This window comes from Neofelis nebulosa, chromosome 4 (assembly GCF_028018385.1).
Source record: "Neofelis nebulosa isolate mNeoNeb1 chromosome 4, mNeoNeb1.pri, whole genome shotgun sequence".
NCBI lineage: Eukaryota > Metazoa > Chordata > Mammalia > Carnivora > Felidae > Neofelis > Neofelis nebulosa.
Window position 1 is genome coordinate 60,051,437 of NC_080785.1, and position 12,869 is coordinate 60,064,305.

The window sequence follows — 12,869 nt, forward strand, 5'->3', positions numbered from 1 at the left end:
TGAATTGTGAATCACCCCTGGGTGTTCTCAACTCAAAAAAGGCAATCTGCCCAAGGGGGAGAAAAAAATTCTACACACCACACACTCCATCCAATCATGTAAAGACAAATCAGCCTCCAGACAAATCAAATGTCTTCATTTAAAGCTTACCTGGATTTGGCACGCTGCCCACTTTCCAAATCTCTTTAACAATAGACTTTCACAAACAGTTAAAAACAGGCACACTGAAAAGCATACCCTTTGCGATGCTATTTTTAAAAACAAGGGACTCTTGAGCTATTTGCTGGGGAAAAGGAAAGTTCCTTTCTGAGTTTGCAACCTGTCCTTACGGGATTAGTGGGTGGGATTGAGCTGTGCTCGGGAGCATAAATAGAGGCTCAGCAGAGCTGGCTCACTAGGAGGTTTGGACCGCAGTGAGGCCAGCTGGCTCGTACAGACAAGTGGGTGGGGGAATCCAGGTAAGGCTCCTGACAATAATGTTGGCAGGGCACTGGCTAGAGTGAGTTTGGGGCTCTGATTACCGTGTCAAGTTACAGGAATCAATAGAGAGAGAAGTGCAAGGTAGTTCCCAGGGCAATGAAATGAGCTGCGGGGAGGGAATTTCCATCAAAGTCTTACCAGGGCCTTTCCTTGGCCAGAGCTGGTGGAGGGCTGCATTCCTGAGCTATTTCAAGGTAATGCTTTCTCCTTTTAGAAACAAGGGGTTTGAGAGTGGGTGAGCTCTAAGAGCTTTCAAGCCTGGGACAGGGCCTACGGTCTTCTGTCACTATGCACTGCTCATCATCTAATGCTCTGCTTCTTTCCCACTGGCTAAAGCACAGTTCCCCAGGACTACGAAATCTTAGCTCAGACTGCCCGCTAGGAACTACACTTGGGAATATTACTGCAGATCAGAAAAATGGTTCTTGTTCTCTGTTGTAAAGATATTCTTGTTGCACCTTCAATCTTGAAATTCATGGGATGGGCTACAAGAAAAGAGATGGGCTGGCTTTCCTGAAGCACTAAAGAACAGGGACACTGAAACCTCCTGCAAGTTCATTCCTTGCTAAAGATAAGAGGACGGACATACAGCCGCCGTTTCATAGAGTGTGTGTTTGTATCCAAATCTCATCATGTTCTATGGTTAGCGTTGTGATTTTTTTTTGTTTTCTTTTGTTTTAGAGAGAGAGGGGGAGGGAGCATGAACAGTGGCAGAGGAAGAGAGAGAGAATGTTAAGCAGGTTCCATGCCCCGCACAGAGCCCAATAAGGGGCTTGATATCACGGCCCCAAGATCATGACCTGAGCTGAAATCAAGAGTCAGGGGCTTAACTGACTGAGCCACCCAGGCGCCCTGGCGTTCTGTTTTGAGGTGGTTTATGCAGGAAATTTGCAGGCAGAGTCCACTTCGTATGAAACCTCAGTAGAATGAATGTCAGGAGTGAGCCCACAGCGGTGTATTTATAAAGCAGGAGTGACATTAGGCTTCAATGGATCACCCTGCCATAAAATGCATGTATTATGTCAGCAGTTCCAGCCGGTAAGCTGTGCAGCTATTACAAGGGGTCCTGACAGTCAGGCAACAAGAACGGCCGGTGAGCAAAATAGATAAAACGTCTCACCACCAGTTCGTGATTATTTTTTCTAACATAAAGAGGTGCTGTTGCTATAAGTAAAATACAAAATCAAATGTTTGTTGATAAATTCAAAGTAATTATTTGCCACAAAGTAATTATTTGTTATGAACCAACTAACATCTAAAAAGTACAATTATTCTCATGTCAAAGTTCTGTTTTGTTTTGTTTTTTTTCTTTTCTAGTGTTAAAAAGATGTCTTTGTACTAAGAAGGCTGGGAATTGTTGGCTATCTGTGTAGAAAATGAAGGAAGCGTATCCTTGCTTTTTGTTTGTCTTTTTTGAGTTAGACATTTGTGGCTACCTGTGATGGTTTGGATAGTAACTGGTCAGTTTAATCCAAGCCATCATCTGGGTTTGGTAACTTAGCAATGCTTTTTTTTCAAAAACAGCTAACGCTCAACAACAATTTCCACTCAAGCTATCAGAACATGAGAAAGGTCTCCCCCACCCCCAGCTTAAAAATACTAACCATTGGTAATCCATCCTGTTTCCTTTGCAGAATTTATTCAGACCTACACCAATATGAGTGAGATATGTTTAAGCAATTTCAGTCTTTGTCCTTCCTGGAACCCCATCCCCAATTCTGCATGTGATCAATAACTACAGCAACTTGCTAATGCAACTCTCTTTATTAGCTAGCTCTCTCCCTCCCTCACTCATGGATCTCATCTTACCGTTCACTTTCCTACTTATAGGCATCTGCTTTGTAGTAGTGAAGCTTTCCCAAAGAATTAACTGTGAAATACAGGAAGGGAAAAAAAAAATTAACAAAGAGATACCCATGGGTTGGTTCTCTGTATTATGATTCCCATAGAATATTTTGTGCACTGAAAGACAAGCCCACAGTCACCTACTGATACAGGCCCACGGAGAGAGTCGAAGAACTGTCTCAGTAGACTGAACTTGCATCGACATATTTTAGTCAATTCAGAACTAAAAATGGAATTTGAGTAAATGTTACACTAGGGAGAGAGTTATGTGGGTACAAGTTTTCAGTGAAGTGACAAAGTTGGCAGGTTTTAATTTAAATAAGGATTCATTTTACTTAGATCTTACTCTTTTACGGCAATGTCCCCATTTTACCAGAAGGCTGGAGACGTGTGTATGTTTAGGGCCCTTGTTTCAGGGTGGGAAAATGGGAGCCAGCCCTGCAAGACGGAAAGATCCATAAGACTGGGTTCTGTACCAACCTCCTAAGCTTTCATCTCTCTGAATTTCAGACTCTTCATCTATAACATCAGGCATGGGTAGTGGGAATGGAGGAGTAGCCCCTAAGGTGTCGTCCAGTACTCAAAATTTCAAAATATAAAGTTTAAATGTAAACTCCTTTAGCTATAAGAGTATATATATCTATCTACTTTCTTAAAAAATATCTATAAACCTATTTCTATACTGTAGGTTTCTATGGAGATCTACATCAGTATACACACACACACACACACACACAAACACACACATGGTTGTACGCCTGTTAGTAGAAAAGTCAATAGATATTCACACTATGTATTTTTAGGAAAATTCTGTGGAAGGTAGTTTTTCATACCAGCTAAGCCTCAATTCCTTTGTATCCCATGGCCGTGATGCAGTCTGAAGATTTAAAGCTGCTCGTTCCCTTTTGTTTTACTGATATTTTGCTTATTTCCACATCAGATTTGCCATGGAGAAGATCTCAGTGTCAGCATTCTTGCTCCTTGTCGTCCTCTCTTACACTCTGGCCAAAGATATCACAGTCAAATCAGGAGCTAAGAAAGACACAAAGGACTCGGCACCCAAACTGCCCCAGACCCTCTCCAGAGGTAGGAGAGAGCTTCCAATGCCACTTAATTGAGAAGCTGAGACTTGTGTGCCAAACATATTTTTGCATATGTTTCTTCTAAATTCATCAAAGTTTATCAATGTTTCTGCTTTCTCTAAAGGGTTTTATACTTGTTTGGTATCCAGTGTATATTTATCCCAGTCTTCACCATTGCTTTTCAACATTTTTAGTCTGAAATTATAATAGCTTTAAATATACTGGTTCATTTTGTTCTAGGTTGGGGTGACCAACTCATCTGGACTCAGACATACGAAGAAGCTTTATACAAATCCAAGACAAGGTAAAGAGGAGGGTTACAGAGTTCTCCTAAAGCTCGCAAGTGCGCCACCTAGTGATATGTAGCTGTACATGAAATCTTACTCATTAAAAATTACCCAATCGCTCTTTGTCTCTTACAGCAACAAACCCTTAATGATCATTCATCACTTGGATGAATGCCCACACAGTCAAGGTAATTTGTTCTTCTAAATATAATTTCCTTTATAGGCTTTTAGCTTTAGGGCCAAGGTTCAGGTCTTTCATCTTTATATCCTTAGCACCTAGCATAGTTGAACAAAACATAACATCTTATGTAGTAAGAACCTATTTTAAAGTAACTCCAGGGGCACCTGAGTGGTTCAGTCAGTTAAGCATCTAACTCTTGATTTCAGCTCAGGTCATGATCTCACACTTTGTGAGTTTGAGCCCTCCATCAGGCTCAGCGCTGACAGCACGAAGCCTGCTTGGGATTCTCTCTCTCTGCACCTCCCCTTCTGTGTGTGTGTGTGTGTGTGTGTGTGTGTGTCTCAAATACACATGTTTTAAATTGAAAAAAAAAATAGAAGTACAGTTCAACTTAAAATACAATAGAAAGCAATGCTTTCAGCCACTGATGAGATGGATACTTAGTGAATCTTCTTTGTATTCTAGCTTTAAAGAAAGTGTTTGCTGAAAATAAAGAAATCCAGAAATTGGCAGAGCAGTTCGTCCTCCTCAATCTAGTTGTAAGTTCACTTTTTTCATTGCTGACATTCCTCCATGACTCATTATTTGAAATCGACAATCCATCTTTTCCTATGCATTCTAGCCACACGGCACGGACTGGGGTCTGTTCCAAATGTCTCCTCTCACAGATTAGAGACAGAGAGAGAGAGAGAGAGAGAGAGAGAGAGAGAGAGAGAGAAACATAGTTCATTAATAATCTATCTTGCATGCATATGCTTTTATTTAGTGATTAGTAATTTTAGCTTGTCTGAAAAATGCGCTCTTGTGGTCAGGATTGTCTCTGTGGCTATAATAATTGGAAGGTTTTTGCCTACGCAAGTCTCTTCTTGTGCCCCTTTGCCTGCAGTCCTTCTTAGTCCTTGTCTCCTCTGTCCCTGGGAGAGACAGTTTCCTGGTGGTCTAAATGAAATCACTGCACATGCAAAATAGCTTCCCCTCATTCCCACTTTCCTTCACCATCAACACCCCTCCTGTTGGTCAGGCTTTCTGTCTCCAAGTTCTTTCTACTGCAAGTTCTCTCTCTCTCTCTCTCCCCCTTCTTTCCAAGTTGACATAGGTTGGCTTCTTCAAAGAGCATTCTTGGGGCGCCTGGGTGGCTCAGTTGGTTAAGCATTTGACTTCAGCTCAGGCCATGATCTCATGGTCCACAGGTTGGAGCCCCATGTCAGGCTCTGTGCTGACAACTCAGAGCCCGGAGCCTGCTTTAGATTCTGTGTCTCTGTCTCTCTCTGCCCCTCCCCTGCTCATTCTCTCTCTCTCTCTCTCTCTCTCTCTCTCTCTCTCTCTCTCTCCTCCCATCTCAAAAATAAATAAACATTAAAAAAAACAAAAACAAAAACAAAGAGCATTCTCATCTTCCTCAGCGCTCTTCCACGGGTTCACTTTCTTCTTTCTAACTTTCAGTATTAGTGACTTGGTGAATCTCTACTTGACATACTTGTCTTCTTCATATTTTATATTCTCTATGGACAACTTCATCTACAGCTGTCTTTAACCAATGCCCACACACTGGTAATCCCCACATCTCATCCAAACACGCGACAATTTCCAACTTGTGTGTGCAATCGTGGTCCAGATATTGCATTAGTCAAGCTTAAATTCAACAGGTCCAATGCTGAGTTTATCAGCTTGGTTCAAGATTTTCAAAGAGCTGTTCTTTCATTTTTCCCTGTTTCACTGTAAGTGTTACTCTAGATGGCAATCTCCTACTCACCTTCAGCAGTCAAGAAACCCTGTGGTCTAACTGCTACATGTTCTTGCTATTGGTCATTTCCCTGTAGAGTGAGGACTACTATTTAGTCTCACAATTTTTCTCCGCCTAGTTGACTACAGCATTACTAAATGGCTCTGTGCCTACAAAATAAGTCCCAGCTAGTCCCACATGGCCATCAGGGTAACGATTCCAAAAACCAAACTGGGGTTATGGTACTTCTTCTAAATCTCTCCAGTTGTTCTTGTCTACTCATGAACAAATGCAAACACTGGCATAGTGTGAAAGACTGCTCAAGAGCCAGCCCCAGAAGCAGCTCTCTAGCATCTTCTCTCACCAATACCTCATGCATCCCCTATATTTCAATCCTCCCAAAACACATAGTCAGACCAGAAAGTGCTGTGCCTTTCTTCTACCTTTGTGCAGTCATTCCCCACTACTCATTTTCCACGTAACCGACTCCTGTTCATTTTTTAAGACTCCTCCCTACTCACTTCAGAAAGTCTTAGTAAAACTTGCACACGGGGCTAAATGTCCTGCTCTGGTCACCCACTGCACCTGAACACCCTCCATCATAACACTTCACCAACTGGATCCTCGATATTCATTTTCCTACCTGTATCTCTCAATTGACAGTGCATTCCTTAAAGGTAAGTGCTATAAGACAAGCCTGTTTGTTTCTGTAATTTCTCTAAATGTGACTTCTGTTTCTTTCATTATTCTATTTCCTATCTCACCCAACATGTCTTCCCAAACATTATAACTCCCTCCATATTCTCACTTCTTGAATGTTTTTCCTCTTGATCCTATCATTCAGTCCTCTACATCAGGTTTTGAATTACAGTCTGTTCTATCTTATTTATTATTTCATGTGTATAACCTGCCTCCCCATGTGTATTATAAACTCTCTGTGGAAGAGATGTGCCTTAGAGTATCTCAAGATGCCTAGCCCTGTAACGGACACATTTCTGGATTAACAAGTATGAAAACAACTAAAGAACAGACCAACTAAAAGCTGTCTTTTCTTTTAATCTTAGTATGAAACAACTGATAAACACCTTTCTCCTGATGGCCAGTATGTCCCCAGAATCATGTTTGTTGGTAAGTAAAAGTGACAGTGAGATTAAGCACACCTGTCATTTCCCACGTGCTGCGGTATCTCTTCTCGACTCCCCCTCCCCATCTCCTATTCAGTCATGGCCATTGCCATTGTCATGCCCTAACAAGGGGTATGACATTCCTTTACACTTCTCAACCTATTTTCATTAGAAAATTCAAGCTTCTGCCTATTTCCTCATCTGTTTCTCATCTGCTAACATTAACTTATCATGTCCTGTCACAAATACATCTGAAAAGGAAGCATTCCCATTAACTCTTTAAATGCATTGCCCATTTTCCCGAATACATCAGGCCTGTAAATACTTATTTTTCATCTGGCAAACTTCCAATTCGTATGTTGGATTTTTCATTCTGACATTTTTGATAATCATTTTGGGGAAAGTGAGGAAGATGCACTGGAATAAAAGAAATCAGAGGAGTCATGCTCCTTCCAGCCACTGGTACTTTTCAGGTGCTGTTCTCTCTGCTGGAAAGGTCTTCCTGCTTCCCCCATGCACTTCCCCTATCACCTCCTCGGTCATCCCTGTCGTTCACTGACCTGGCACAATCCCCACTATGTGCTCTTGTGACATCATGTTCCTCTCAAGAGTCACACTTATCTCAGTGATAAGTTTGCATTTAGTGGGTGATTGTTTAGTATATATTTTCCCCCACAGTACCACAGCTCTTGGGGGCAGGTACTGTGTCTGTTTCTTCTCACCCTCCTATTTGCAGAATGACCCTCTGGTAGGCTGGCAATAAATATTTGTTAAACGACTGAACAAATGAATTGGGAGTGCTTTGAACCAAGTCAGAGTGATTTAAGGACACTGTATAAATAAATCCACCCCATGGCAGAGCCCACGCTCACTGAGCTCTAACTCACTATTGGGCCATCTAATTCACTAAAGACACATTAACAGGGGAGAGGAACAAGTGAGGGATATAAAGGAAAAAAGCTGAACTGGAGCTAATAGTACAGATTCCATTTTGTTAGGATTTAGAAAACTGAGAGCCCTTAAACCGGGACTTTATAGGTCACCCAGTTACATTCTGTGCAGGAGTTCTTTTCATAGTATCCCTGTCTAAGGGCATTTTAACCCACATTCAATGCCTTCCAAAAAACCCACCTCAGGCAGCTTGCTTGCTCTTCCAGCTCCGGAGTTTCCACACTGCCTGCATATTAGAATCACCTAGAAGATTTTAAAACTCAAGCTACCCAGCCACATCTCAAACCCGTTAAATCAGAATCTTGCGCAGGGGAAGGCACGGGGGTGGGGGTGGGGGGGGTTGGGGGGGGAGGCTGGAGGTATTTCTTAAAGCTCTCTTAGTGGTTCCAGGGTGCAGGCCATGGCTTGTGAGCCAATGGTTGTTAAAAAGCTTTTCTTATGTTAATTTATTACAAAGAGTAGACCATGTGTTTGTATCCTGTGCACGTAGCAGAAGTATAATAGGTTTTAAGTCTTTGTTGAACAAATAGATGTCTGCTTTCTGTAATTAATGTCAGTTGGTACCATTCCAACATTCTGAAATGAAAGATTGCCCACTTAAGTACCAGCAACAGACTCTGCATACAAGCGTCTGGTTCTCACAGGACCTCTTCATCTGATTTTCAGGACATGTACCTTAAGCTCTTTCAATCTTCTCTTGCAAGACAAGGTGCCTAGACGTGTGTAGACCCTAGTATCACCCTTTTCGATACACCTTATTGTTAAAATACCTTTTTTTCTCATTAAGTGAAAAGTTAACTTGAAAGCTTCAAGTTAAATACAAAACATGAAAAAAATGGACTTAAACCTATAGGGACATATGTATGCATGAGGGAAGACTCTTAAGTCTTTATTTTTCAAATGTATCCAGATAACAATAAAGTAAAAAAAAAAAACAGGGGAACTACATGCTTATTTGAACTTCACTTCTCTTACGGGTTGGCATTCTTTACTTGATTAAAAACAACCCTGGGTTCTGAAAACTAGCATTGGATGTGGGTTTCTAATTATCTAGGTTGCTCTTGGTAACACACTGCAATTACCACATAAGCATTTCAAAAGTTTAAAATAATTCTTTAGTAGGGAATGCCAATGTTTCCACCAAAGCACCAAACACCACCCCGAAAGTATGAATTATTCTGTTTTCGAGTTGCTATAGATAGGACAGCAGGGTTCATAACCTTTCCCACAAATAGCATTCCACAGCTGTCAAATACTCCGGGCCCTGGTTGGAGGACTGCAGCCACTGGCCGGGATGCAGAGTGGATGGCATGGAACTCCGTGAAACAGATCACACGCTGTGTTCCTTGCGTGGGCCACGGACAAACACATAGGCTTCCTCACACAGCAGAGCTTACTTGAAAACAGAGACTTCATTCCTGTTTGGTTTTTCTTTGTAGACCCATCCCTGACAGTTAGAGCTGACATCACTGGAAGATACTCAAATCGTCTCTACGCTTACGAACCTTCAGATGTAGCTCTCTGTAAGTGTTACCTCCTGTGAACATATCTATTACTGTTGCTCTAGGAGTAGAGCTCTGGTGAGGAGAATCAGTTTGACCCTAACTAGCCTTGTGCAAATCATACTCACCTAGATGTCATTTATTTTAAATCTCAATGAAAGACTATTTAGATTAGGTATCCTTTTCTCTTGGAGGATTCTGTGACCACATTACCTGCTTTTCAACTTTCCCTTAGGCAGTCTATCCCATAACTCCTACCAAAGAATAAATGCAGTAGTAATTGTTTTATTACAATAGTAATAGTGGTAATCTGCATGCCTTATGTAGTTTTTCCAAAAGATGAAAATGAAATAACATAGTCCAGTCTGTTGACATTGAGTTTAAGTTTAATTTTAAAGATCAGAAGGAAAGACGGCTCCCAGTAGTTGGAAAGATTCTCACTTTGCCTGGATTTGCCATAAAATGGAAAGACAAGACAGTGCAGATAAAGCACCTCAGTGGGAGACTGTACCTAGTTGTCACATCTAATTAGTCCTTCTGGGAAGAAAGTTGGGCTTTATCCCAAGAACCAATTCTGCTCAATGACTAGTGGCTGCGTAGAACTGTATCGCCCAATATGTGAGCCATGAGCTACACATAGCACTTCAACATTCAATTAATTAAAATTCAAAATTCAATTCCTCTGGCACACTAACCACAGTTTAAGTACTCAGTGCACCGGCACTGGATACTTTTCATCATCACCATAATGTCTATTGAGCGGCATTGACCTAAAATATTACACTGGGAAAGACAGTGTAGCTGCATCTGGGAAGCAGCAAAGATTATCATGGTCCATTGGCAATGCCTCTGGTGGGTGCCGGGAGGACCAGGGAAGCACATTCCAAGCACTGGACATTCTCGAGATAAGAGCATATATCTTAATAAGACTTTGGACTCCTTAAAGGCAGGTATCCTGCACAGGTAATATCACAGTGCTTTGTAGAAAAGGCATGAAATAAATATTGGAAGAGAACTGGAATGTAAATAAAAGCCATTCACATATACTTTTGGGAAAAAATTTCATAATAAGATTACCAACTCTTCACCCTATCATGAAATAGAACCCCATTTAGACAATGAATAAAGTACCCAAGTTTAGGGGTTTACTAGATCTATCAACACAATTGCTGGTGGCATCTTGACTGTGGCAACCTTTTCCCCCATTAGTGCTTGACAACATGAAGAAAGCTCTCAAATTGCTGAAGACTGAATTGTAGAGAAAAAGCAACATCTGCAAGCTTTTCCTTCTGTGTCAGGCCTTGAGACTTAAGAAGATCCTAGAAGACTTTGGAGAATGCAGGAACACAGATGGACACACTGATTAATTAGATCAGGGTTATTGTTACAACAGTTACTTTTTTTTTAATTTGAAGTATATATGTATGAAAACAATCTTGCATACTACCATAGTCAGCCATGATTTTTTTAAAAAAAAATAAATCCTTTTGGGGGTGTTCAATGTTATTTCTTCCCCCAACTTAGTCCTTCAGAGAAAAGCTATTTAATTCATTCACCAAATAGGACTTTTGGACACACAAAATGTTCAAAGAGGAGACAAGAAGACAAACTTCACTGGAGCAATGAAGACCAAAGACAGTCAAAGTTATCACCTCACCTCATTATGTAGTTTGTCACTGGGTGCCTAAAAATAGTCATGAGCTTAGTCAACAGAAGCATCAACACAGAATATGTGTTAGTGTAAAAGAATATGTACAAAGGCATCCCAAGAAGATTGGGTACCTAACTGAAGACAACCCCTCCCCACCCTGGTGGGGAACTCCTTATACACACTTTAAGAATTCAATTTTAGTTAGATATTGCACAATTTAACCCTCTCAGAGAAAGCCTCTAGCAGACAGCTTTCTCCATCAGAGCACTAATTCAGTGAAAAGGTCATTCAAAGAACATCTGCACCCTTGAACATACCCTCAAGAAATGCTAAGAACTAGCCTTATGATACATTTGATCTCTCAAAATCATTCAAGAAAAACAGAGTTCTGTGAAGATGCCAATGGCAACATTATTTAAACATACTTTTAAAAAAAGGCAACCTGGAAATATAATGGTTACATAGTTTATAAACTCACACGGCACTATGTTGTGATCTATAAAAATAAACACTATGAAGAAACAAAAGGATAAGTGAAAAAGAATTTAGGAATATGTGCTGTAATGGCAAAAGGAGGAAGTGTGTGCACACACAGGTTAGAAACAGAAGATGCAAACACATAAACTTTTGCTTTAAGCATATGGAAACATCAGCAAAGCCTGTTCTAACAAACCCTTTCTTGCCATCTCCCTATCTTTCCTTTGTGTTCAAATAAATTTAAGCGAAAGCATATGTTGACAACCTAACTACACAGAATTAGAAGAATGCTGTAGGTCAAGGGAGTATTATTTCAAACAGCTGAATAAAAAGGTTGGTAGCACAGTGTCAACATAAAATGGCGCAGCCACTATAAAATATATATATATATATATATATATATATATATATGGCTGTTCCTTACAAAATTAAACCCAAAATTACCATATAATCCAGTAAATCCACTTCTGAGTATGTCCCCCAAACACCTGAAAGCAGGGAAAAGCTATCTGTGTACTGATGTTCATAGCAGCATTTGTCACATAGTCAGGAGGAAGAAGCCACCCAAATGTCCGTCGGTGGATGGATGGATAAACAAAATGCGATAAACACATACAATGGAATGCTATGCAGCCTTAAAAACACTATGCTAAGTGAATAAATAAGTCAGTCACAAAAGGACAAATACGTTGTTTCCACTTACATGAGGTGTCTGGATAGTCAGATTCACCAACACAGCAAGGAGCATGGTAGTCGTCAGGGGCTGAAGGCTAAGGGGAATGGGTGAGGCAGGTGTTATTGTTTACCAGGTGTGCACTGTGAACTTGGGAAGATGAAAAAGCTCATGGTGCATAGACACTTTTCCAAAGAAGACGTCCAGATGGCTAAGAGACACATGAAAAGATGCTCAACATGGCCCACCTTGAAGGAAATACAAATCAAAACCATGATGAGATTCAACCTCACACCTGTCAGAATGGCTAAAATTAACAACAGAAGAAAAACAACAGGCGTTGGTGAGGATGCAGAGAAATGAGAACCCTCTCGCACTGTTGTTGAGAATGCAAACTAGTTTGCAGCCACTCTGGAGAAAAATATGGAGGTTCCTCAAAAAACTAAAAGTAGAACTACCCTACAGTCCAGCAATTGCACTATTAGGTATTTACCCAAAGGATACCAAAAAAAAACAGATTTGAAGGAGTACATGCACCCCAATGTTTATAGCAGCATTATCAGCAACAGCCAAACTATAGAGAGAACCCAAATGTCCACCAACTGGTAAATGTATACAGAAGATGAAGTATATATATACACAATGCAATACTACTCAGCCATCAAAAAAGAATGAAGTCTTGCCATTTGCAATGATGTGGATGGAACTAGAATGTATTATGTTAAGCAAAATAAGTCAATCAGAGAAAGACAAATACCATATGATTTCACTCAGGTGTGGAATTTCAGAAACAGATAAATGTATGGGAGGGGGAGAAAGAGAAAAGATGGAAACCACAAGAGACTGAGGGCTGAGGGAGGTGGGGGATGGGTTAGATGGGTGATGGGTACTAA

The 12,869-nt window shown here is 40.7% G+C and overlaps 1 protein-coding gene across 3 annotated transcripts; it reads left to right on the forward strand.

Moving 5' to 3' along the window:
• Nucleotides 1-351: 351 nt before the first annotated feature.
• AGR2 (anterior gradient 2, protein disulphide isomerase family member) lies at nt 352-11,945 on the forward strand. Of its 3 annotated transcripts, XM_058724905.1 has the most exons (9): nt 410-458; nt 924-1,086; nt 3,266-3,411; nt 3,648-3,711; nt 3,830-3,882; nt 4,341-4,414; nt 6,663-6,726; nt 9,113-9,196; nt 10,385-11,945. In XM_058724905.1, exons 3-9 carry the CDS (start codon nt 3,273-3,275, stop codon nt 10,432-10,434), a joined length of 528 nt encoding a protein of 175 aa, XP_058580888.1. In that variant the 5' UTR covers nt 410-458; nt 924-1,086; nt 3,266-3,272; the 3' UTR covers nt 10,435-11,945. The 3 variants fall into 3 exon arrangements, with proteins under 3 accessions (XP_058580889.1, XP_058580888.1, XP_058580890.1); XM_058724906.1 differs by lacking the exon at nt 924-1,086 and having other exon boundaries at nt 352-458; XM_058724907.1 differs by lacking the exons at nt 410-458; nt 924-1,086 and adding an exon at nt 576-674.
• The last annotated feature ends 924 nt before the right edge of the window (nt 11,946-12,869 follow it).